The following is a 24,590-nucleotide window of genomic DNA, read 5'->3' as shown; positions in this document are numbered from 1 at the left end:
TTGCATTTTGACAAGAGCAATCCATTGGCTGAGTTCATTGGATTCCTTTAAAATATATTCCTTTGATGACATTTGGAGGAACTGGACAGCTGTGGCTAGTAGCAGTAACAGGAAGAACAGGATACCAGCTGTGTGGGTGCCTCCTTCTGAAGGCTGGACAAAGCTGAATTTGATGGTAGAAGCCAAGGGAATCCAGGTCCATCAGGGATAGGAGGGGTGCTGAGAGATAAAGATAGTAATATATTAGCTTTATTCTCAGGCCTCGTGGGTATAGGAGACTCTATTAGAGCTGAGCTTCTAGCGGTGGTACAAGGTATTCAGATTGTAGACCAGTTAGGAGTTCAGAATTTGCTTATTGAAGGAGACTCCAAAGTCGTTGTGGGTTGGTTAAAAAATCCAGCTTCAGTTGTTTGGTGCTACGGGGATATTATGAGGAAAGCTAATTGGTTTTCAAGGAACATGACTGTTAATTATCAATGGGTGGGTAGAACAGCTAATACTGTAGAGAACATTGATTCCACTGTGTTCATATGGCAGCACATGTATTCTTTGTTAGTTATGTCAGTGTTAGTTGGTAGTTATTTTAGTTTTTGTTGTTACAGCTTGTTATTTCAGCTTTATTATTAGTTTATTTGCCATGTAAGCAATAAGGGCAATTCAGCCTTCTTACAATTAGTAAACATATAAATATTAAGAGTGGGTCGGCAGATCAGTACATTCGACCCTCTTTCTCCTTTTCTAAAACCCTTCGTGTGCTTCTGCTTATCTCCCTCTTTTCTTCTTCTTTTATCATTCTGGAATCCTTTCTTTTACTTTCGGATTCAAGACTGATTGTAGTCTTGATCGACTACTTGGTATCAGAGCAAGGATTAGGGTTTCTCATGTGAGTCTGATTCAGCCAACCACATGAGAGTTGCCTAGGGCTGGGAGACTAAGAAGGAGGATCGACTGATTCTTGGAGGCTACTGGTAGTGTGCGGCTACTACTAAGAAGATTGTAGAAGGCTGGGAGAGTTCCAGTAGTCAGGAAGAATTAGAAAAGGCTTCGGATCCCCACAATTAGGGTTTCGCATCAGACAGAAGGCGGCGGCCAGAGATCTTTCACAAAGTAAGTTTTTGCTTGAGATCAACCTTGGAAGAACCATCTTGGTCTATTCTGAGAGGTGCGGATGAAACTTTTTTTCTCTTTAGGGTTTTGAGAGAAAACCCTAAAAGTCAGAACCGTCGATTGGTTTCAAATCAGATCTGAACTTGGTTCACCCTAAAATTCAGAACTGCCGATTGGTTTCAGATCAGATCTGAACTGGGTTCATAAAGAATTCTGTTTTCTCCTTGTTTGTGGAAGACCTAGGCCGGCTGTTATCAGTTGCTTAGGTGTTGTTTCCTATTACAGTAGCTTCAAAAGTTTTTGATTGCTAATTCTTAACCAAGAATGGAGTTCAAGAATCAGGGGGAAAGTGCTTTTGGGACTAGAAATTCTGGTAATATGTCTGAGAATGCATTTCAGATTACAACCGTGAGGTTTGATGGATCCAACTACTTAGAATGGGCCCAATCGGTCATGATGGCCATTGGGGGTAGAGGAAAACTTAGCTACCTATTGGGAGATGTGAAAGAACCATCTAAGGATGACCAAATGTATACCAAATGGGTTCAGGAGAACTACTTGGTTACGACATGGCTGTGCAACTCTATGCAGCCACATATCAGCCGAAACTATTTGTGGGCAAAAACAACCAAGGAAATCTGGGATGTCATGAAAGAGACCTACTCCCAACCCCTTAATGTTGCTAGGGCCTATTAATTGAAGTGTGAGGTTAATAACCTCAAGCAAGGAGAGAAACCAGTCTCCGTTTACTTCTCTACTTTGAAATCTTTGTGGCATGAAATTGACCATCTAGAAACACTTGAATGGGAAAGTCAGAAGGATGCACAAATTCATAGAAAGCAAGTGGAGACTAATAGGGTTTTTGAATTCCTAGCTGGTCTGAATTCTGATTATGATATTGTGAGACAACAGGTACTAACAAGGGACAGTGTGACCTTATCTCAAGCCTACTCATTGGTGCATAGTGAAGAGACTAGGAGAAAGGTTATGAAGCAGCATCAACCCTTCCCGCCAACCTTGGCAACAGTTAGACCTAAGTCTGGGGGTGATACAGAAAGGGATATAAAGAAGAAAGATAAGCGGGATCTAGTGTGTGAACATTGCAAGAAACCTAAACATACTAAAGACACATGTTGGAAGTTGCACCCTCATCTAGTCCCAGCAAAACTGAGGAGCAAAAGGGGTAATGCCCATATGGCTGTTAATACCAGTTCTGCATCCTCATCGGGCACAAAAGGCACGCCTCTAGACACCTTAGTTGCTGTTCGGGCTGCCCTAACACAGTTGGAAAAGGAAGTTGGGAATTCAGATCAATCATCTCAGTCATCATCAGCTCCTTCCACATCAGCTTTTGCTCATTCAGGTACTCGGGCCTCAGCTTACCATGCTTCAGCTCCATGTAACACTGAACATTGTTGGGTAATAGACTTAGGTGCATCTGACCATATGAATAGCTTGCCATCACTGTTCACTACCTATCACTTATCTTCTGGTAGAGATAAAGTGTCCATTGCTGATGGTTTCCTTGTTCCCATTTCTGGCAAGGGAGACATCAAGTTGTCTAATACCATTTCCTTATCCTCAGTTTTGCATGTTCCTAAGCTTGATACTAACTTGCTTTCAGTCAGTAGTATTATAAAATATCAGATCAGTTCAGTAACCTTCTTCCTTGACTGATGTGTTTTTCAGGACTTGGAGACAAGGAAGGTGATTGGGACTGGCCGTGAGACGAATGGGATCTATCTGCTTGGAGAGAGTTCTCATTGGAAAGATTATGAAGATAAGAAGTCTTTTGTTTCTCAGTCTGTTAGTCCGGTTATGCTTTGGCATAATCGATTAGGTCATTTTATCCTTTCGGTCTTTGAAGAGTTTGTTTCCTAATTTGTTTGAGTCTGTTCAGATGTCAAACTTGAGATGTGAGAGTTGTGAGCTTGCAAAGCATTGTAGAACATCTTATTCCTTGAGTAATAAAAGAAGTAGTAATTCTTTTGATGTTATGCACACCGATGTTTGGGGCCCGTATCACATCCCTTCTATGGGGGGGTACAGATATTTCTTGTTGTTTGTTGATGACTATACCCGTTTTTCTTGGGTTTACCTTATTTGTTCTCGAGATGAGGTTCCTGCTCTGACCCAGACCTTTCATCAGATGATTTTAGCCCAGTTTGGGGTCAAAATCAAAATCCTCAGATCTGATAATGCGAAAGAATACTTTACCAAGCCACTGGCCTCTTATCTACTTGATCATGGGATTATTCACTAGAGTATTTGTCCTTATACACCACAACAGAATGGGGTTTCCGAGAGGAAGAATAGGCACATATTGGAGGTGGCTAGAAGCATTATGTTTACCTCCAATGTGCCTATCCGTTTTTGGGGCGATGCTATTCTTACAACAGTGTATCTCATTAATCGAGTTCCTTCACGGGTTCTTGACTTGAAGCCTATGTTTACCCTTATATACCCCGATGAAGAATTATTTACTGTTCCTCTTAAAACCTTTGGTTGCACTTGCTTTGTACAGATTCTTGGACCTCATCGTTCCAAATTTGACCCTAAGGCCTCCAAATGCATTTTTCTCGGTTATGCACAAACTCATAAGGGTTATTGCTGTTATGAACCTACTTCCGGGAGGAGATTTGTCTCAATGGATGTTACTTTCTTTGAGGAGGTATCCTATTACCCTAGGGTTTCTCCTCAGGGGGAGAGTAGTGAGAATGGGGTTAACTCATCAGAAGTTCCTTTACCCATTCCATTGAGTGATGATGGATGTAATGGGGAGGGTTGTCAGAGGTGTCAGGAGTTGAAAGTCTATCACAGGCGGTGGAGGCAGGTTGATTTTGGTCATCAGCAGTCCAGGCCAGCCCCAGTTCCTTCTACGGATCCAAATCCAGGTACTACAGTCCCTTTATCAGATCTAGGTCCCACTGAGATACCTTCCATTGTTGCTACTTCACGTTCTTTGGATGACCTTGACCTCCCTATTGCAGTCTGTAAAGGGAAACGGCGTTGCACCACATCCACAGCTCACTGCATTTCCCAGTTTCTGTCCTATGATCATCTGTCTCCCTCTTACAAGTCCTTTCTCACATCCATTGCTGATATTCCTATTCCCAGATCAGTGCAGGAAGCCTTGTCAGTTCCTAAGTGGAAAGATGCAATGAAGGTTGAAATGGATGCCCTTCTGAGGAATAATACTTGGGAGTTAGTTGGCCAACCCAAAGGAAAGAAACTGGTTGGATGTAGATGGGTATTTACCGTGAAACATAATGCTGATGGATCCATTGAAAGGTATAAAGCCCGGTTAGTTGCAAAAGGATTTACTCAGACTTATGGTATAGGCTACTTGGAAACTTTTGCTCCAGTGGCAAAGATGACCACTATTCGAGTTCTGTTAGCCCTTGCAGCCAGTTATTCTTGACCCTTGTTCCAGATGGATGTTAAAAATGCCTTCCTAAATGGAGACTTACAGGAAGAAGTCTACATGCAATTACCTATTGGATTTTATGATGCAGAGACAAGTAAGAAGGTTTGCCGACTGAATAAAGCCTTGTATGGACTAAAGTAGTCCCCTAGAGCTTGGTTTGATAGATTCAGACAAGCCCTTGAAAAATTCGGCTATGTATAGGCCCAGTCAGACCATACATTGTTCATTAAAAGAGTGGACTCTTCTTTGACCTTGCTTGCTGTATATGTGGATGATATTGTGGTGACAGGGAATGATAACAGTGAGATTGAGTCCCTTAAACAACTCCTTCATCAAGAGTTTGAGGTGAAAGATCTTGGTGAGCTACGATACTTCTTGGGTATTGAGGTTGCTAGATCTAAACACGGGATCTTTATTTCTCAAAGGAAGTATGTTCTAGATCTATTAGCAGAAACTGGAAAGTTGGGTGTTAAGCTTGCAGATACACCCATTGAACAGAATCACAAGATCAGTGCAGAGGGTGGAGAGCCTCTTGAAGACAAAGCTATGTTCCAACGGTTAGTTGGAAAACTCCTCTATCTTTGTCTCACACGACAAGACATCAGTTATGCAGTCAGTGTTGTTAGTCAATACATGCATTCTTCTAGAACTACTCACCTCCTTGCAGTTGAGAGAATATTAGCATACTTAAAGAGATGTCCAGGTAGAGGTATATTATTCAAGAATAATGATCACATGAAGATAGAGGTCTATACAGATGCTGATTGGGCTGGGACTGCTGATGGCAGGAGGTCTACCTCTGGATATTGTGCCTTTGTAGGAGGTAACCTTGTCTCTTGGTGTTGTTTCTCGTTCTAGTGTTGAAGCTGAATATAGATCGATGGCTAATGGTGTGGCTGAAATCCTATGGCTGAAGTCATTACTTGAAGAGTTGGGTTTGATTATGAGAAGCCCTTAATGCTGTATTATGATAATCAGGCTGCTATTAATATAGCTCACAATCCGGTACAACATGACAGAACTAAGCATATAGAAGTTGATCGACATTTTGTCAGAGAAAGGGTTTCATCTCAAGAAGTGTGTCTCCCGTATATCACCTCCAGCATGCAGCTCGCAGATCTTCTCACCAAGGCTGTTCCAAGGAAGAAGTTAGAGGCAAACCTATGCAAGTTGGGAATGACAAATATCTATTCCCAACTTGAGGGGGAGTGTAGAGAACATTGATGTGGACCCCACGGCTGTGGTTCCCATTGTGTTCGTATGGCAGCACAACATGTATTCTTTGTTAGTTATGTTAGTGTTAGTTGGTAGTTATTTCAGTTTTTGTTGTTACAACTTGTTATTTCAGCTTTATTATTAGTTTATTTTCCATGTAAACAATAAGGGCAATTCAGCCTTTTTACAATTAGTAAACATATAAATATTAAGAGTGGGTCAGAAGATCAGTACATTCGACCCTTTCTCTCCTTTTCTAAAACCCTTCGTGTGCTTCTGCTTTTCTCCCTCTTTTCTTCTTCTTTTCTCCTTCTGAAATCCTTTCTTTTACTTTCGGATTCAAGACTGATTGTAGTCTTGATCGACTACTAATACCATAGCGGATGGGTTAGCTAAGCAAGGGGTTTCAAGGGAACATTTATTCTGGGCAGCTCTGTAAACTCTAATCTCCTAGTCTGATGTAGTACATTGTTGTTGTTGAGGAGAGGTACCAGTTTGTGCCTCTCCTTGGGCAGGCTGTTTTGTAATTTCATTATGATTATTATGAATAAATTATCATTCATTTATCAAAAAAAAAATGTAAAAGGACACCTGTCCTTAAAGTACAATAAGTGATGTACAGAGTAAAATATAGAAAATGAATGTTACAACAAGAAAGTAAAATTACAATTTAGCCCTCATTATCCCTGTCTCTACAGGGCCAGGCTGGGCTGGGCCGGACATCCAGGCTTGTTTGCACGATCCTGCTACAAACCAGCATCATCTTTCTGGTTTCTCTCATATTTTCTCTGGGAAAAAAGTGAGGAATTTCTCATCTTCCAAAAAGAGGTCTTGTTCCAATAAGAACAAAGGGAAAAGAGATGGGTTTGTTCCATCTTTATCACTGATCTTGGTCCTTTCTTTGTCTAAATCTCCCTCTTCTTCCCACACTCCTTGCAATAGATAGCATCTAGAAGGAAAAGAGTTTCCAATTGCTGTTTCTGTTTTTGTTAATGCTGAGCCCTCTCCTTCAGAGAAGAGGTTTTAGGTCTAGGGATGGCAATGGGTAGAGTACCCGTGAAAATTTCCCTTCCCATTCCCAAACCCGTCTAAGCACCCTTGATCCCAAACCTATTTAATTTTTCCTCCCAATTTCCCAAACCCATTTTGTCCTATACCCATTAAAACCGTCCTATCCCAAACCCATTATCAGGTAAGTGATTTGTAATGTCCCTCTTAAGAAAAAATGGTGTGGTAAGCTAGTGGTGAAGATATCTATAATGAGGCACAAGGGGAAGGATTTGAATCATCTCTTAACCATATTTAATTCTTATAAAACATATGATATATATTTATTAGGGTTTGACTATGATACCATAAGAACTTATAATCAATCAACTGGTATCATAAAAGTGGTAACAAATTATATGCTTTATATTAAAATTGATGGGGGGTTTTGAGTCAAAGCTCTTCCAACATCATGTCTTCCCGGCATCATAGATTTTCCCATACTTGATAATACATACACAGGTTTTTGCTAGATTGAGGAGAGGCTTATCTGGGGTTGGAGTTAACAAGAGGGTGAAGAACTCAATCAACTGGTATCATAAACATGGTAACAAATTAGGTGCTTTTTATTAAAATTGATGGGGGGTTTTGATTGGTCAAAGCTCTTCCAACATCATGTCTTCCTGGCATCATAGATTTTCCTATACTTAATAATATTTACACAGGTTTTTGCTAGATTGAGGAGAGGCTTATTTGGGGTTGGAGTTTACAAGAGGGTGAAGAAGACAAAAAGAGTCATGAAGAGAAAAAACGGGGTTAGTGTTTCATTTGATGAAGGGCTAAAGTGATTGGATTTTGTTTTTCTGTTTGGGTAGGGGAAGTGAAGGGGTTTTGTTTTTATGTATTAGGGGGCTTGTTAGGGGCTTTGTTTTGGGCTTTGCCTGTGGTTGCTTGTGAGAGTCTTGTTGGGTCTGGTTTTGTTTTTCTTTTGGGGTGGTTTGGTTGTTTTTTGGTGTAGGGTGATGCCTTATCACCTTTTGTAATCCTTTTTCCTTTGCTTATTAAATTTGGTTTTTATTTACCTTCAAAACATTCATGGGTTGATAATCAAGTAATGAGAGTGGGTACCTATGTTAGATATAATAGGGCTTGAGTATCAGGTACCCTGGGGATAAAACCCAAACCTGTCTCAAACCCTTAAGGGTTTTAATCTAAAGTCCCAAACCCATTCAAAACCCTATAGGATTTTGATAAATGGGTCCTATTGGGGTTGGGTACCCAAAAATTCCTACAAACTTGCCATCCCTATTTAGTCTGCAGAAACGAAGAAGATGAAGTACCTCATCTCACACTCACACCTAGAGGCATCCCTCAAACTTCTCTCACTCTATGTATAGAGGGTGAGGATGGTGTTGGTGGTGGCTATTTTCTATCAAACCAAATACAGCCTTATCTACCAAAAAAGTAAAGAAAGCAAATGCAGCATTGGTTCAAAGTATAATAGCAATGCTAGCAGAGAAGTGAGTGCCTCCTGTTCTTCTCCTTGAAACTTGGAAGGTCAAAGAAGTGAAATGAGGAGAAAAGAACCTTCAGGCTTCAATGTTGAAGTTCGAAGATGAATTGGTAAAGATGCCAGACCCCCAAAGTAGAATGGTGAAGAGAGATTGAGTTGCTGAGAGAGTAAACAATGTAGAAACTAGAAATCCCTAGACCTAGGAAGATGATTTGAAAACTTGAAGTTCAAACCTCTTTTATCTTTTAGTTTCTGTTATGTAATTATTAATAAAAGGATGCTAGACAGGCTGGAAGAAGAAGGGATATTTACTAGGGAGGCCCAAAGGGAGAGAGAGTGCCTGAAGGGGGAATTGGAAAGGATCATTCTAAAGGAAGAAATAAGTTGGAGACAGAAACTGAGGGCCTTTTGGCTCAAAGAGGGGATAAGAATACAACATATTTTGATGTGTTTGCAAGTGCGAGAAAGAGAAGAAATCTGATCACAAGAGTCAAAGTAGGAGATGAGTTACTGGAAACTTTGGGAGGGGATTCAAAGGAAGATCATGGTGTTTTACAAAGGTCTTTACAGGGAGAGAGGGTAGAGTTGGGTGGCTCTTGGGGGGTTGGAACCAAAAAATTAAGTAATTTTTCTGCAAATTGGTTGGAGATGGAGGTTAGGATTGTAGAAATCAGAGAAGCTCTTAAAAAGATAAATGGGGACAAAGCACCAGGGATGGATAGCTTCAACTTCAATTTTATTAAGGCTGGGTGGAGTTTTTTGGAGGAAGGTTTCACTCAGATGATAAAGGAGTTCTGTGATTCAAAAATCTTGGACAAAAGACTTAATGCAACTTTCATTACACTAATTCTAAAGAAGGATGGTGCAGTGGACATAAAAGATTTCAGACCAATAAGTCTGATTAGCAGCCCTTATAAACTTCTGTCCAAGGTGTTATCCTGGAGGCTAGAGGGAGTAATTCATGAAGTGATAGGAGAAGCCCAAATGGCTTGTAAAATTGACGTGGAAGGTAGGTAAATCTTGGATGGGGTGTTGGTGGCCAGTGAATGGGGCTGGTTTGTAAAATTGACGTTGAGAAAGCGTACGATCATGTGGAGTGCTTTTTATTTTTTATTTTGGAAGAAATGCAAAGGTTAATGAGGTTTGGGGAGAGGTGGAGAAGTTGGATGTTTGCATGTGTCTCATCTGTCTCCTCATTACTTATTAATAGAGTCTCTTCAAAATTCTTTCATGTTTCTAGAGGTCTCCGACAAGGGGATCCAATCTCACCACTATTGTTTGTATTAGTCCTGGAAGTGCTGAACTTGCTCATGGTTAAGGCCATTCAGCAGGGTTGGATTGAAGGCTTCAAAGTGGGGGTGGAGGGTCCTAGCATTTCAAACCTCCACTATGCTGACGATGCTCTAATTTTCTTGGAAGCTTTAGTGGATCAGGCATTCAGGTGTTGAGCCTTAGAGCCATTTTGGCAAATTTAGAGATGCTCACAGGATTGAAGGTAAATCTGTCCATGAGCTTGCTGGTTGGGGTGGGGGAAATAAGGAGGGAGGAGATGGATCAGTTTGCTGCAGTTTTGTAATGCCAAGTTGGGGAGTTGCCTTTCCTTGGGTTTTCTGGTAGGGTTGAAAGTCTCAGCAGCCGAGGTTTGGAGACCAGTAATTGGGAGAGTGGAGAAGAGATTGGAGGGTTGGAAAGCAAGAATTGCACTAGTTAGAAGTGTGATAACTAGTTTACTGACTTATTATCTATCTATGCTGAAGATTCCAAGGAAGATTGTGGAAAGAATTGAGAAACTTCAGAGGGATTTTTTGTGGGAAGGTACTGGGGGAGAAAAGAAGTTTCATCTGGTGAGGTGGGACAAGGTGTGTAGGACAAAAAGAAGTGGTGGCTTGGGTATTAGGAGGGTCAAAATCTTCAACAAGGCTCTCTTGGGTAAGTGGTTATGGAGGTTTGGGCTAGAGAGGGAGAGGGAGTCTCTGTGGAGGAGGTTTGTAGTTGGGAAGTATGGGCTAGTGAGGTTTGGGTGGGAGTCAAGGGTGGTTTCCAGATCGTACGGGGTGAGTGTTTGTTTGGAAAGGGATATTGCGGTTCAATAAGAATTCAAAGCTGCAGTCAGGTTCAAATTGGGGGATGGGTCAAGGATAAGATTTTGGGAGGATGAATGGTGTGATGTGGGGATGTTGTAGGGAAGTTATGTGAGGAATGCCCAAAGTTGTACAGGTTGACTGAGCATCACATAACAGTTGATAGGTGCTTCGAAATGAGGGGGAGATCAGATTCTTTGGTGCCCCAAATTCAGAAGACCATTGTTGGATCAGGAATTGGAGGATTGCATTCAGCTACTGGGAAAATTACAGGAGGTTGAGGTATCACCCTCCTTGAGGGATGGACTGTGGTGGAAAGAGTGCAGGAATGGGGTATTCAATGTGAAATCATTCTACTTGGCGATGGTGAAGAAACATCTGGTTTCAAATCAGGTAGGGGGAGTTTGGGGGAACCCTGTTCCACCTAGAGTGGAATCTTTTGATTGGTTGGTGGCCTTGGATAGTGTTCTAAACAGCTGACCACCTAAAACGTAGGTGTTTCTCCTTGACAAGTGTTTGTGTTTTGTGCTACTCGGATGAAGAGACTGTTTCCCATTTATTCTTCTCTTGTAAGGTTGCACAAACCATTTGGAAACTCTACACCTCTCTTTTCGGGCAAAGAGTGTTTCAGCCAAGGTCTACAGCAGAAATATTTTCTTCCTGGCCATGTTTTGAAGGAAGCAGGAAAGCAAGGATAGTTAGGAGCTGCATCCCCTTTGGTGTATGTTGGCTCCTGTGGAATGAAAGAAATAGAATCGAAGAAAAAGCTAAAAGCTCTGAAACTCTGGTGGCTATGGTGGGAAAGCTAGTGGAAGATTGGGTTAGGGTGCTCCCAGTTTTTGATTAAGTCAGTAGATCAGATTTGGGGGAGAGTTTTTGGAGTGTGTTGGAAATTCAACATGTGTAATCAGTTCTCAATTTCTGGTTCAGTTTATGTATTCTAGACAAGAGTTTCTTTTTTGCTTTGTATTGTTAAGTGCCATCTTGGCACCTATTGGATCTGGATTGTATCTATTTTTTTTATTTAATTAATTTTCTTATTATTTAAAAAAATATATTTATTATTAACCTACAAGGCTAACACTACAGTACAGAATACAGACCTACAGTATACCTCACCTAGTATATGTGCAGGTCTGGGCCCCAGGCTGGGTGGTGCTGATAATGTAATATTTGACATGTAATAGTTGTCAGTAAACTTGTTTTCTTGCTGTATTTCAATAAGTAATATGTTTCAATAGTTTTCAGGGAGAAGGAAGAGCATTTTGTGCTGGTGGTGATGTTGCAGCTGTGGCTAGGGATATTAATGAAGGTAAAAATTCGTGTTTGACTAGATAGGATTTTCTCTTATTTCTAGGGGTTGTTATTGACATGTGATACAATACTTGGTTATGGTATATGTGATTCATTTTAGATTGTTGTTTTTCTTTCTTTTACTTTCAATTTGTACCATGGTTCCAATCAATCACCCCTTATTGAAAAGGCTAGATTTTTTCTGGAGTATGAAATATCTAGCTACCAAAAAAGAGCTGATATTACTTCATAATTAATTTACATTCTCAGGTAATTGGAAATTAGGTGCAAAGTTTTTCTGGAATGAGTTTACATTAAATTACATTATGGCGACATACAGAAAGGCCCAGGTGATTCTCTTTTGCAATTTTTTTTGGATTAATTTTCCTCCTCAGTTCCATACAATTTTCTTATTAGGAGGTTCTTTGTTGAGTAAATTTCAGATTTTTATATGGAAATGATATTCAGTCCTGTAATAATTAATAAATGATTAAACCTGATTGAAGGTTTCAATTCTTAATGGAATTGTCTTTGGTGGTGGGGCTGGAGCTTCCATACATGGTAGATTTCGTGTTGCCACAGAGAATTCGGTACTTCTCCTCCTCAATTTCATATTTTCTTTATCTAAACTCTCAAATGTCATCTGACCTGTTAAAAACGAATTTTAGAAATGCCATTTACTGTCCAAGTCCCCAATGAAAACTTGGTGGAAACATACACATATACATAGACATATATGATGTGAGGAGGTATTTTTGAGGTTACCGGTAATATTAGTGATTTTCTTCAGAAATATGATTGAATATGTTTCTAACTTATTGCACTCTGTGCTATCCTTGGTGGAGCATTTCCTAGTTTAGTTTTATTGTAAGCATACTAACAGCAGCATTTCCTGGTTACACATATAAATATTGTATGACAAACCAACCACTCCTTTGTTGATTCAACAATATTATATTTCTTCATTTTTTTGTGTTTTTAAATGATTTTGTATATTCCTTTGTTTGGTGCTGATCTAAGTGTACAGGTTTTATTCCATGACCTGATTAAAAGCAGAAATTTGGTAAGAGAAGATGCACTTTATTCGCATTGAATCAAAATTGCATAATTTTATACATAGAAAGGTGTATCACTATTTAAGTGAAGTCAAACAATTGCCCTCAAAATTAGGTGGAGAGAATGAATAAGGATGTCTATATCTTTATAGGCTTCTAAGTTCTGTTTGTGGGTCTCTTCTAATGATGTCTTTAGAAGCTCTAGAAACATTTTTAAAGATGACCCCATGTGCCTAAATTTTTGTTGGAATCATTAAATAGATTAATCTAGAGTTCATTAAAGAGTTTTTAATGGAACCTCCTATTCTAATATGATTTTATCTTCTTAACATAAATCATGAGCAATTGGGATGATTTGATCGGCACCTTGCCATATGCTTTGAGGTGGTTAGCTCTGCATATTATGGTTACGAGGAGTTTTTTGATATTGGATAGGGCTGCAACTTGGGCCAGGTTTGCCTGAATCCAACCCAAAAAAGTTTGGTTTGAAGTTCAGGTTAGGGTTAGGATTGAGGCCTTGGGCAACTTGAATCTGACTTGTCTTGACACTTGTATTTATAAATATCATAAATATGTACACATGTATGTAAGTGTGCAACTATGCATCCATGAATGTATGTATGTATGCACATTTGCAGAAGGTAAGGATAATTTCCTTTCAGTTTGTGGACAATGGGTAGAATGCTGAAGTGCTTGCCAAGGCAACTCGAGCTACCCCTTGGAAGGCTATCCATGCCATTCTTTCGAGCTTCCTTCCTTGTATTGGGTATTATGTTTTTTTGGTAATCATGTAAAACTTTGGGAACATTTTTTGGTAGGACAATCACATTTGAAGGATCAATTTCGATCACTTTATGCTTTGTCTTCCTTCGAAGGGGAATTTGTGTCAATGTTCATTGCCCCTTCAACTTCGCATTCTGGTTTTGATTGGGACTTGGGGCTTCATTGAGTTATTAGGAAGTCTGAATTTCCAAATGTGCTTAGATTCCTTCAAATTCTTGATGGGTTGTTTTTGAAACCCCTCAAACTTGACTCTAGGATTTGGACTCCATCCTCTTGCTCTTTTTCTTGTTCAACAACAGCTTGTAACTCCATGTTCTTTCCCTATGAAAGAGATTTGGTGTGGACTGATCCCTTCGAGAGTTGGTGCTTTTTGTTGGGAGGCATTCCATGAGAAAACTAACACTTATGACCTACAAAAAAGAAGACCTAATCATTGCCTTTCTCATTCTTGGTGTTTACTTTCCAAAACTAATGATGAGACGTGCTATCACTTGTTAATCTCCTACCCTTTTGTTTCTTATATTTAGAATTGGCTTCTTTTTCTTTTTGGTTGTAGGTGGTTGAATCCTTCTAGCATGTCAGATCTCTTCGCACCTTCTGTTTTCAAGTGGCTAAAGAAAAGGCAGAGGATTCTGTGGAAATGTACTAGAGCAGCAATTTTATGGACAGTTTGGGAGGAAAGAAATGCTTGAATTTTCAAAGGAAAAGAACTCTAAAAGCAGTAATATATTGCATTGTTATTAGAGTGGCTCATTGAGCCAAGTCCTTGGAAAGCTTTTCAACTTTCTTGGTAGATGGCATTATGAATGTTAGAATCGACAGTACAAGGGTAGTTTGGTCATTTTTCTATTTAATTAAGGATGAATTGTCTATTTTGTTTGGGTTTAAGTTGTGTGTCCCATTCTTAATGAGTGACATATTTGTTTTTTGTAGTCTAATGCCTAGAGTATAAATACAAGGTGGGTCGGCTGAGAGGGTGAGACTTTTCCTCTTCTTAGATAAATCCTTTCTTCCTCTATTCTTCTTCTTCTTCTTCTTCTTCTTCTTCTTCTTTCTTTCTTTCTTTCTTACTTACTTACTTGTCTTAGATCTAGGATTGAAGTAGTGTCAGTGTGATTAGTCAGTTTATACATGCCCCAAGAGACACACATATGGCTGTTGCAGAACGGGTTTTGTGTTACTGGAATGGAACTTTGGGAAAGGGTGTCCTCTTCTCTAGGCATGGACACATGAAGCTAGAGGCTTATGCAGATGCCGACTAGGCTGGTAGTATTGATGATAGGAGATCTACATCGGGTTATTGTGCTCTGGTTGTGGGGAACATTGTCTCTTGGAGAAGAAACTATTGGTAATAGCCAGATCTTCAGCTGAGGCAGAGTACAAGGCAATGGAATATGGATTTTCAGAGTTGTTATGGCTCAGGTCACTTCTAGAGGAGATGGGTATTGAATATGATAAGCCCTTAATGTTATACTGTGATAACCAGGCTGCAATTAACATAGTTCACAATCCAATTCAGCATGATAGGACAAAGCATATTGAAGTAGACTGGCATTTTATAAGAGAAAGGCTGTCTTTTGGAGAAGTTTGTCTTCCTTTCATTGCTTCAAAGCAACAGTTAGCAAATGTTTTGACCAAGGGTGTCCCTAAGGCAAAGTTACAACACTATGTAAGCAAGCTGGGCATGATTGATATCTATGCTCAACTTGGAGGGGGGAGTGTAGAGATGATGGGCTGAATGGGCCTTAGTTTTTTTCTTTTATTTAGTTATGTTTATGAGTATTGGGCCTGTTTTCTTCTTTTTTATTATTGTTTTTAGTGCTGGCTGCCCTACTAAAGGTATTCATGTAATTGTGCTCACATACAATTAAAGAATAAAAGATAACTTTGGGAGATATGAGAGAGGTTCAAACTACTCTCTTCCTTCTTCCCTTTCCTTCCTCTTATCTTATATTTTCTATTTTATTTCAGATTATTGCAGGTGCAATCTACAACTCCTCCCATGGAAACAAAGTTAAATTTTGGGAAGATCTTTGGTGGGGGAGGGGGGATAAACCTTTGAAATACTGTTTTCCTACTATTTATTCCATTTTCAACTTCAAGCATAAACCCAACCCTTTTTTGTCTTTTACCTTGGACAGGGACATTCTTAGAATCTAGGCATAAGGATTGGCATTGGGGATTTTGAGTATACACATATTTCTCTTGGATGGTGTTCATTCTTGATTGGCTCCCATGTGTCGTCTGCCTTGGGCTTTTTTTCTTGTGCGTCTTTTTAAGTCCCCTAGCTACTGGCCCCTCCTCACAGGTTTTTCCAGCCAAGCTCATTCAGCTAGGGCCTGTCCAACTCAAAATTAGGGCCTTTGTTGGGAAGTATACCATTTAAAGATCAACTCTTATGAATTATTGCAAGAAAGGAGGCCTAACTGGTACATTTCGCTACACAAATGTTCTCTTTTTGATGCAAGTGAGGAATCTACTAACCTCTTGCAATTTTGCTTTCAACATTTGGAAGTGTTTCTTTTCTTGTTTTGTGGCTGAAGGTGGTCGTCCCTGCAGAGACAGAGAAACTATTTTCAAACATTCATTTATCAATTGAAGAAGAGAGGAAAAATTGTGTGGTGGTGCATTATGGTAACTATTCTTTGGTTTCTTTGGGAAGAAGGGAATGCTTAATTTTGATGGTGTACTATTGGAAATCAAGGACTGTTAGGAATAGGGGGAATTCTTAGGGATAGTTCAGGTTCATTGATCTTTACTCAGGGCCAATAGGTAGGCTGAACTATATGCTGTCCTCCAAGGACTAAAGATATTTTAAAGACTGAGCCTGCATATCATAGTGGTAGAAGGTGGCTCCGAAACAGTTATAGGATGGTTAAAGAATGAAACTTAAGGAACCTAGCAGCATTTTGCATAATCTGAGACAAACTAAACAAGTTGTTCCAGATCTAGGAGTTACATGGTTATGGACTGGTAGAGCAGCCAATGTAGTGGCTGATGCACTTGCTAGACAAGGGGTCACCAGGGAACAGTTGTAATGGGGAGTTACTACCTAGCTTCAAATGGTCAAGAACAGATATGGGGTTAGGTAGCATCTGCTAGCCTAAGTGAGTCCTTTCATTTTAAGTATTGTTCTTTTCTCAAATCAACAAAATTTTTAGTGTTACCATTAAGAAAGTTGTTATTTCTAAGGTGTTGGCTAATAGGTCAAGAAGGGTGTTTTTGTATATCATCTCTCCTCATTAAGGGGCTTTTATTGATGGCTGACAGATTCTTGATTGACCTCTTATGGCTAAAAAGTGTGGTTGAAGTGGTTCTCAATTCAAATGTTTACTGAAGAATACATGTCAAGGAGTTATTCGATGCAACTTGAAGCATTTTAAAAGGGAAAGGGATAGCTGAATCGGGGAACCAGGGTTTCTACAGTGATTAAAGATTTCAATGTTCATGTTTTTAGCAAGAGATATGATCTTTACCTAAAGTGCAATGGAGGAACATTATTTGTGCTGTTGATACCACTTAGGTGAATGAGGGAGCCAGTGTCTGATGATGAGGAAACTTAGTTTATGAAGAGAAGAGAGTTGATGTAATACAAAACATTACTTGGTATCTGCAATTGTGCATGTTTAGTTAAAATAGAAAGGAATTATGAACTGTAATTTCAATCAAGAAGTGTAAAGTAGTGAAGCTTTTGAGAAAGAAAAAATTGGTTTTCAATGTCTAGGAGGGAAGAAGAATTGGAGGCTGTGAGCTGCAGTCACTCTGGTAAAGGAAAGGTAGGGTGTGAAGTGGGATAAGAAGACTAGTTATTCCAATAAGTGTTTTCGGTTATGCTCTGAAATTGTCATGGGCCATGGTGCTTCTTGTAGCTTGATGGAACTGAAGCTGGGTTAGGTTTGATGGTGTTGGAGTGCATGTGTAGATTTTGGGTCTTAAGAATGTATCTGTATTTTGAGATTAGATAGTTCATTCATCTATTTTTTTTTCCAGTTCTTTTTGTCTATGAAGAAATTATTTTTCCTCTTCTGTCTCTAAATTTTATTTCATATTTTAATATCCTCTTTTCCATCAAGAGAAAGGGAAAGCCCTTAGGTATTTTCCTTCAAATCACACATAAATGTAACATGATAAGGAAGAAATGTATGGGAGTGCTTTTCTAAATTGAGGCTATGAATGCAAATACGAGGCTCTTTGATTTGATTTAGCTGATTAGCCATCGAATTTATTTCATTTTTTTCAGCAGTTGATATATGGATGGATTCATTATAATCTATACTACTCATACGCTCTTATGGATATTTTATTAGATCTTCTATGGTTTTGAGTATTATCTTTTCCTATTTGCATACCATTCTGGATTCATATCCTAATAGTATAAGGTTATTTAGTTTGCCTACTTATTATAAATAATGAAGACAAGCATGTGCTACCAGTTGTTTTTTTAAGATACTTTTTTTTCTCTCAAAGATTACAAGATTACAATGCTAAAATACGGTGATCAGACTTTCATCTTATGTGTCCTCTTGCAATTGACTTTTCGCAGGTCTTTGCCATGCCAGAAACAGCACTAGGACTATTTCCAGATGTAGGAGCTTCTTATTTCTTATCTAGACTCCCTGGCTTCTTTGGTAGAGCTCATTTACCCCTACTTCACTCATATATGGTTTTTGAATGGCTATTATCCAATTATTCTTTTAATAAATCAGAGTTTGTTGCTTTCTATGACAACATATGGTTCTCTAGTTCAGTCCCTGTTAAGTAGAGTTTATCCATTTTAATTACCTGGACTTGACTACTAACACAAATAAATTTATGGTTCAAATGCAAATAAAGGGGCAAAGTTATAGAGTCCTTCTCTAGTTAGAAGCAATAGTGGGTAATCAACTCTAGTTATTATTAACTTAAACAAAATCTCAAAGTTGTGGTACCCATGTCTTTTTGTGTTTTATGTAAGGAGTTCAATTCAAGGTTTTATTACTTTTTGTGTTGTAGGAGAATGACTTGAAAAAGCCAAAATAAAGCACCAATTTGGTTGCTTGGATATTTAACCCAAGACCGGGGGGGGGGGGGGAATTGGGTAAACCCTTTCTTTCCTTTATTTTTGGATTCACTAAATGGGGATGTTCCCTAAATGTTCACCTCACTCAAAAACTCACACTTTAAGAGTTCGTGCAATTGTTGAACCTTTCCTTTGAATAGCCAACAAGACAGATGATTTAATCAATCAATGCACACAAGTGAATAGGTATAGATCAGTTAAATAATTAATTTCTAACTAAATATTCAAATATGAGTTTTCTGTAAATGCTTTGTATCCAAGTAGAAATAAATGCTTCAATCCTTAAGCATTGATTGTAGTAGCAGAGTCCCAAGGTTGCTCTATTACTTGTTGGCCAATGAGGTAGGTTTGTCTCTAGGAGATTATCCGAAGAAAAGCGTGTTTTGGATTGTAGAGAATTGTACTAAGAGGTTGGCATCTTGGAAAAGATTATATGTATCTTGGGGGAGGTATCACCTTTATAAAATTCACCTTAGCAAAATTTCCAATTTATTACCTATCAATCTTTAAGATGCCATAGAGGGAAGTGCAAAAAGTAGAAAAATTGATGAGAGATTTCTTATAGGAGTTTGGGGAAGGATTGAAGGACCACTTGATAAATGTGATTTAGTGTGTAAGAGCAAAGAACAAGGGGGCCTAGGTGGCTAGATATTGTAATCTAGGGAAGAAGAATTTATCCTTACTACGTAAATGGCTTTGGAGATGGTTTTTTGGAGAGGGAAGACTGTGGCAAGAGGTAGTTGGTAGTATTCATGGAAGTGCAGGCAATGGCTAGGATGCTGGGGTATCTTCGAGGGCTACTATGGCTTCTCCTTGGAAGGCCATTTGTGGTGTGCTTCTTCAGTTTCTAAGCCTTATTGGGTATGCTGTTTGCTTTGGAGATAAAGTTCTCTTTTGGGAGGACCTTTGGATTGGCAATTCAACCCTTAAAGATCTCTTATCTTCCTTGTACTCCCTTTCTTTGTTCGAAAAAGAACCTGTACATTGCTTTGTGTCATCTTCCTTGTTGACCTGGTTCAGTTGGAATTTGGGCCTAAGGAGGGATTTGAGAGACCATGAGTTTGATAGGGCAGCCTCACTCCTACAAGTTCTTGATTCTATTTTTCTGGACTTTTCTAAGCTAGATGGTTGTATTTGGACTCCTCATCCTAAGGGAGTGTTTTCATGTTCCTCTTTCTTCTCTTCTTTGTATTAAACTCCTATCCATGCCTTGTCATGTGAAAGAAATTTGGTCCAAATCCATTCCTCCCAAGGTTGGTGCTTTTTGTAGGAAGGTCTTTCATGGTAAAATCAACATTTTGGATGCTCTGCAAAAAAGAGGACCTTATTTGTGTTTCTCCCCAAATTGGTGTACCTTAGCAAAGAAAATAGAGAAAATTTTTACCACCTTCTAATCTCTTGCCCTTTTGTTGTGGTATTTGGGAAAAGATTTTTGGTCTTTTTGGTAACAAGTGGAATGTGTCCCTACAGATTAAAAGCCTTTTTGACCCTACGACCTTCAGTTGGCCGAAGAGGAGATGTAAAGTTATGTAGAGATGTGCTCAGGTTGCCTTGATTTGGATGCTATGGGAAGAGAGGAATAACAGAATCATCGATGTTAAGGAGAGGAGTGAGGGTACTGTGGGTATGTATAGTAAATAGGGCTATACATTGGGCTAAATCTTTAGACCTATTTTCAGAATTTTTATTTGATGATATTTGGAGAAATTGGGAAGCTGTAGCAAGAAAGTTCTATGGTTAGGGACAAACTAGTTGCAGCTTGGAAACCCCTGGAAGAAGGTTTTGTCAAGCTAAATTTCAATGGTAGCAGTCTAAGAAACCTAGGGCTGGCTGTTATAGGAGTGTGTGTGTTTGTGCTTTGTATCAAACCAATAGCAATAATAAACCTAAAGGAAAGAGAGAGAGCACAAGAGACAACTGATTTATAGTGGTTCGGTCAATCTGACCTACATCCACTCAAAGCACTTCTTTGAGAATTTTCACTATTTCAACTAGTTTCACAGGTACCAACCAAACCTTTACACCATGCCTCCACCCAAGGTTTGAAATGTCGATGTCGGTGGAAATGTTGGTCATCCAAATATAAGAAACATGTCGGAAATATTGTAAAAATTATAGAATGGTATTTTATGAAATGATAAAAGAAGCATAGGAATTAGGGACACCTTTTAAAATTATTATCTTATTCTAAATCATTAAAAAATGCTAAGAAACTAAGGTTATAGACAAAAGAATATGTTCTAAAGTTGCCCTATAAACCTTAAGATTTAGAGTTTCATAATAGAATGAGTTAAAGCAAAATTTAAAATGTAAATGGTTCTAATAGATTAACTAAATAATCTATTACACAAACAAAAAACTAATATTTAACTTCATATTTGAAATGAATATTGAGTTAGCTCAAAGTGGTAATCATATAAGTTAGGTGGACAATGACTTTCCACTTCACATACCTACAATATTGTCACCAACTTATGTTATAATACTGTCTCTTGTACTCTACATAGTATTGGTAGTGTTCAATGTGGAATATGTCAATTCCAGTAAAATTTCATGTTACTACCCATGGAAGTGGAAATGGAAGTATGTCGTGGAAACTATTCTTGTACTCCACATAGTGTTGGTAGTGTTCATTGAGGAAATGCTGATTCCAGTAAAATTTCGTGTCGCTACCCATGGAAATGGAAATATGTCGTGGAAATGTTAGGGAAATTAGGGACATTTTAAACCATGCCTCCACTCTTTCTACACAAAGACTAGATGCAACCACCACTTTGCAGACTTCACTTAATGAGTTGCCACCACTGCTCTGTCGTCTTTACTCAATGACTTATAGCCAACTAGTTTCCTAGGTACTAGCTAAATCTTCACTGCTGCTTTTCCCTTCACTTGAACTCATAGCCACTGCTTTGCTCCTTTCTGTACAAGTACTTGCAGCAACCTCAGCTAGAAATACAGTGCTAGCCACACTGACAAGAACCACCTGCTCTTGAATTCTTGATTTCCTCACTCTTAAACCTCAAGAATGTTTACAAAGAAATACAATGTTCCTTGATGAACAGGTATGCAAAATACAACTCAAACTAGATAAAGCTCTATTAATGAAATGCTTCCTGTTATTTAAAAAATGCTTTTGCAAGAATGAGGGCTCAATGATTTTCTAGATAAAGCTCCATTCCTCTCTTACTAATTCTCAAGGATTCAATGACATTCTAGATGAAGTTCTTCCTCTTTTCTCTCTTTCTTTGGCCTTTTTCAAATTTCAAATTGATTTTCCAGTCAATCTTTCTTTTTCTTCTTTTTGATTTGAAAGTTTAGGCTCCAAGAAGATGTTTCCTATTTGATTCAAATGAGTTTGGATTCGGAGCAAAAGTCTAGGCATTAAATGCCCTTTTTGACTGTTTAAAAATTGTTGAAAGTAGAGTCTCGCTTTGGGGATGGACCCAAATAACTAGAGGATGACCCCATAATCCCAACTCTATAAAACCTGCAAAATCAACTTACTCCCAAAATTATCCATGCTAAATTTTTAGAATACCAATTATATCCTTTTACAAAAGCAATTTTACAAAGGTACTTATAAAAGTAATTTTATGAAAAGTACTTTTACAAAAGTAAATATTTTTACAAAAGCACTTTTAGGAAAGTACTTTTACGAAAGCATTTTTACAAAAGTACTTTTACGAAAGCACTTTTATGAAAGTACTTTTACGGAAGTACTTTTACAAAAGTAATTTTACGAAAGTACTTTTATAAGAGCACTTTTAGGAAAGCACTTTTATGAAAGCACTTCTACAAAAGCACTTTTATGAAAGCACTTTTATAAAAGCACTTTTGCAGTACTTTTATAAAAGCACTTTTATGAAAGTGCTTTCATAAAAGTGCTCTTGTGGAAGTACTTTTATAAAAGTAATTTTATGGAAGTACTTTTCATAAGTGCTTATTGGACAAAAGAGTCAATTGCTTATTTTAAGTGCTTATTGGAGAAAAAGACCACCAAACGTCCAAGATGAAATAAGTGCTTATTTTTTAATATAAGCACTTGAAAAAGCTGAGTGCCAAATGCAAATAAGTGCTTATTCGAATAAGCACTTGTTTTTAACATAAGCACTTCCAAACATGGCCTTACTGGGCATGCTTCTAGGCATCTTGGGTTGCCAAATTGCTTTCTGGGATGCCTCCAAATTTCCTGGGGATGTCTCTAGGCATCCTGGCTTGCTAATTTGCTTGTTGGGCATGTCTCCAAATCTTTAGGGGACGTCTCCAAACTCTAAGAAGTTTACCAGTTCAGTCCAAGGTACTTTTGGGATGACTCCATTATAAATTGGGGATGACCCCTGTTTACAACCCAGAAATGGGTTGCCAAATTGCTTTCTGGGATGCCTCCAAATTTCCTGGGGATGTCTCTAGGCATCCTGGCTTGCTAAGTTGCTTGTTGGGCATGTCTCCAAATTTTTAGGGTCCGTCTCCAAACTTTAAGAAGTTTACCAGTTCAGTCCAAGGTACTTTTGGGATGACTCCATCATAAATTGGGGATGACCCCTGTTTACAACCCAGAAAAATTTCTCAAGTTTTCCATTTTCCAAGCCTTAGTAAGTCATATCTAAAGTCTTTCTAACCAATGTAGACTAGAGGTCAAATGGGGAAGGTTAAACCATTCTAATGCAAGATTAAAACTACTTTTTGAGAAAGATTTAAAACCATTTGAGCCCAAGTAAGTGCAAAAGAATTGTTTACATGAGAACCAAATGTAGACCACTTTGCCTTCGTCTTGTGCAACCTTCTTTCTCAATCTTCTTGTGCAATCCTCAAGTCTTGACTATCTTGAATATAGATAAACCTTGGTAGCTTCCTTGGTAGCTTTGATACCAGGAGGTATAGGGTCAAATGCTTACCACTATGCCAAAAGCTTAAAGCTAATGGTGAAGGCACACAACTTTATTTCCTCATTGTGGGTGGGGATGGTAAGCCCCTTGAGACCTAAGGGTGATGTTGCCCCCCCCTTCCCCCCTAGTGTTACCCTAGGGACTCAAACACATGACCTAACTTCGATATCAGGTTTAAGATCAAGCACTCACCATTGTGCACTGTTAAGTCCTAATTTTGCTAGACTAGGAGCAGGTTTAAGGACCTCTGGTCATAGCTTAAATATAAAGAAAATGGCCTTTCTTTCCAAGTTGATTTTCTAAGCCCAATCCTATGTGTGGGCTGAAGTAATTTATTTTAGAAAGAAAGGGACCTGCAGTCCATTTTAGAGAATAATGGACTCTAAATTAATATGGGCCTTAATAATAATGATTCATTAAGCATTGCAAGGTGCCAGCCAGCTGGTTGGTAAGGTCTCCTGCTGGTCATAGCGGAGACTTGGGATCGAATCCCGCCTGCACCTGGATTGGGGGATGGGCTACCCCCCATTGTGTAGCCCTTCAAGAGATATAAAAAATGTTTCATTAAGCATTTAATGGGTCTGTAGTAGATTCCATTTAATGAAACAACAGGCCCTAAAAGGATTAAATTTATATCAATTAATAAAACTAACTAAATCGTATGAGGTGTTGCCACTTGTCCCATCATAACAAGAGGGTTCTTTCCCCCCCTTTAGTTACTTTCAGTGGGGTGACACATGACACCCTAAGAAGAGAGAGCTCTTTTCCCTCTTATAGCCACTTTAAGTGGGATGGCACATGTCACCTTAGGAAAAGAGAGTTATTTTCCCTCCTCTAGTCACTTTAAGTGGGGTGACACATGTCACCCTAGGAATAGAGTTATTTTCCCTCCTCCAGTCACTTTAAGTGGGGTGACACATGTCACCCTAGTGTGTCTTGCTAAAATCTCATCCATGGCCCATCAGCAGGTCTATGCATTATCTGATTTAAAAAGTCAAGATTTGATTTTTCTTTTTTTTTTGTTAATTAACCAAGATGTGATTTTTCAGTGCCTTTCCATAATGATTAGCCATAAGAAATTCTCATCACCCTTGGATTCGAACCTGAGCTTCTTGTCCCATATTTTGCATTGATGATTCTTCTACAGAATATATTTGGATCCTTGTTGAAATTCCAATGTCATT

At 38.8% G+C, this 24,590-nt stretch overlaps 1 protein-coding gene across 11 annotated transcripts in view; it reads left to right on the top strand.

Moving 5' to 3' along the window:
• Positions 1 to 24,590, top strand: part of LOC104606466 (3-hydroxyisobutyryl-CoA hydrolase 1-like) — a 48,261-nt gene that overhangs the window by 11,903 nt on the left and 11,768 nt on the right. For 7 of the 11 annotated variants that reach the window (XR_016077305.1, XR_016077306.1, XM_088889598.1 and 4 more), the window contains 4 exons: positions 11,572 to 11,642; positions 11,894 to 11,973; positions 12,130 to 12,213; positions 18,005 to 18,089. Coding sequence is in view for 9 of the 11 variants with exons in the window: in XM_088889598.1 (XP_088745724.1) it covers positions 11,572 to 11,642; positions 11,894 to 11,973; positions 12,130 to 12,213; positions 18,005 to 18,089 (320 nt within the window). In the remaining 2 variants the exon portion in view is untranslated. The remainder of the gene's footprint in view (positions 1 to 11,571; positions 11,643 to 11,893; positions 11,974 to 12,129; positions 12,214 to 18,004; positions 18,090 to 24,590) is intronic. The other 4 variants (XM_088889601.1, XM_088889603.1, XM_010271688.3 and 1 more) reach the window with 1 other exon arrangement.

The sequence above is a fragment of the Nelumbo nucifera genome, chromosome 6 (genome assembly GCF_055504915.1).
Source record: "Nelumbo nucifera cultivar China Antique chromosome 6, China Antique-T2T, whole genome shotgun sequence".
NCBI lineage: Eukaryota > Viridiplantae > Streptophyta > Magnoliopsida > Proteales > Nelumbonaceae > Nelumbo > Nelumbo nucifera.
The sequence above is the reverse complement of the archived record's forward strand: the minus strand, read 5'-3'. Positions and strand labels throughout refer to the sequence as shown.